At 67.9% G+C, this 2106-nt stretch overlaps 1 protein-coding gene across 1 annotated transcript; it reads right to left on the minus strand.

Moving 5' to 3' along the window:
- Positions 1 to 580: 580 nt before the first annotated feature.
- Positions 581 to 1661, minus strand: MNEG_16632 (hypothetical protein; the record flags this gene model as incomplete). The annotated part of the gene is made up of 3 exons (XM_014034898.1): positions 581 to 762; positions 973 to 1165; positions 1501 to 1661. Coding segments are annotated over 3 exons (536 nt in total), but the record flags the coding sequence as incomplete, so codon positions are not given.
- Between the last annotated feature and the right edge of the window lie 445 nt (positions 1662 to 2106).

Raw genomic sequence — 2106 nt, forward strand, 5'->3', positions numbered from 1 at the left:
ATCCTCGCCCCCACCCAGATGGCCTGAGCGCGCCCCGCACCTCATCTCCTGCGGCGTGGGCCGCCCCTGCAGCTCCGCCGTGAGCGCCTCCACGTCTTCCCGCAGCGCCGCCGCGAGCGCCTCCGCCTCCGCCGCCCGCCGCGCCGCCAGGCGGAGCGCCTCGGCCGCGTCGGCGCGCACGCTGCGCGCCGCGTGAGGCGTGGGGTTGATCGAGTCTCCCATCATCAGAGCGCATCTTAATTTGAAACACCAGCAGCGGCATGCTCTTGCTGCAGCCCTCATCCCCCCCCCCCAAAAATGCTCCTTCCTTTTTGAAAGTCAGGGTCCTGTAAAGGCAGCAAGGCATCTGATGCATGCGCCTCCCGATCCTCCCCTATAAACAGCGCTTTCCGCCTCTCTCTCTCTCTCTCTCTCCTCCCCTCGCTTGCCCCTCTGCCTCTCGCTCGCTCGCCTTCTTCTTGCTCTTTCCCCTGCCCCCTCCCTCTCGCTCTCTCCCTCTCTCCCTGGGTCACACACAAACACACATGCACACAAATGTATATACACCAACGTCACTCACATTGACACACGCATCACCCACCTGCTTAGCTCCCGCTGCAGCTCCGCAGCCTTGCGCCGCTCCCGCAGCGCCGCCGCGCCCGCCCCCGGCTCCGCGCCAGCGGCCGCCGCCGCCGCGGCGCGCCGCTCAGCCTCCTGCGCGGCGCGGTCCCGCGCAATAAGCAGGTTCTGGGCGTCCCGCAGCTGCCCCGCCAGCACCCTGGCCTGGGGGCGTGGTGTGGAGGGGTGGTGCGCATACGCCGAGGTGCGGCGTCACCAGAGTTGCGCGTCGTCACAGTGGTTCGGTGGTCGGGATGATGAGGGGAAGGCGCATCAACCACACAGGGCCGTCGAATCGGGCGTCCGCCGAAGCGTCGGATCACAGCGTCAGATCAGATCAAGTCAGATCAGATCAGATCAGATCAGGTCGCGCACCTCCTGCTTGAGCACCGAGAGGTCCCTCTCCAGCGCCTCCCGCTGAGTCTCGTAGATCCCGACGATCTCGACCGGCCGCAGCTCCCGCGCCGCCGCTGCGACCGCGCCCGCGGCGCCGCGCCCTGCGACACCGCCCGCCGCGGCGGCGGCGACGGCGGCGTCGCGCTTCGTCGCCGCGTGCGCCTGGCGCAGCCTGTGGGGGGCGGGCGGCGGCGGCGGGCATGTGCGTGGGTGCGTGCGTCGGGGCGGCCGCTATCGGCGGGTGTATGGGGTGCTCAGGTGAAACGCAGACTTGTGGGTGAGGCCTGGCTGCCCCCTCCTCTTTGTGTCTTGGTGGCACCTACACGCTGTGACGCACAGCCCCTTGCCCCCAACAAGGCTCACCTCCCTTCTCCACGCTCCCTTTGTCAAACGAAACAGGCGCGCGGGCACGCAGGCACGCATGAACGTGCTTGCAGGCTCAGGACCACACACACGACTGCACACTCACACGCACATACAACTACACACACACACACACACACGCACCTGGCGTAAGCCGCCTTATCGTGCGCCAGCCGCCGCTCCTCCCGCGCCACCTTGTCAGCCAGCCGCTCCCGCAGCCGCTCGCCCTCTGACTCTTTGGCCTTGAGCCCGTGGTCCAGCAGGGACACCTTGTAGCGCAGCTGCATTGGATGGGACACGCGCATTTATGCAACGGATGACGTGTGTGGGGCGGAGTTGGGCTCCGCTGATTTGTGGATTGTCGCGTTCGCTCGTTTGGAGGGGAGAGGGGGCCAGGAGCAACCAGGGCCATGTGCGGCGGCGGGCTGCCGAGCGGTTGGGGCGCTCGCCGCGCTGCCGCTGCGCCGTGGTGGGGAGGAGTGCGGCGCGCGGCGCGGTGGAGGGCGTGGCCGCGCAGGCCTTGAGCGGCGCCTTGGCTTGTGTGACTGCGACGTCACCGGTCAAACGGCCCAGCTGACGAACACACACTCACACAGAAAAACACTCGCGCACACATGCACACATACGCATATGCGCTCATAAACACACACACACACACACACACCTGCACCAGGTCTGCCTCTGCGTCCGCGAGCGCCCCCTCCGCCCTAGCCGCCCGCGCCAGCGCCGCCGCCAGGTCAGCGTCAAGGC

The sequence above is a fragment of the Monoraphidium neglectum genome (assembly GCF_000611645.1).
Source record: "Monoraphidium neglectum strain SAG 48.87 unplaced genomic scaffold scaffold06608, whole genome shotgun sequence".
Lineage (NCBI taxonomy): Eukaryota > Viridiplantae > Chlorophyta > Chlorophyceae > Sphaeropleales > Selenastraceae > Monoraphidium > Monoraphidium neglectum.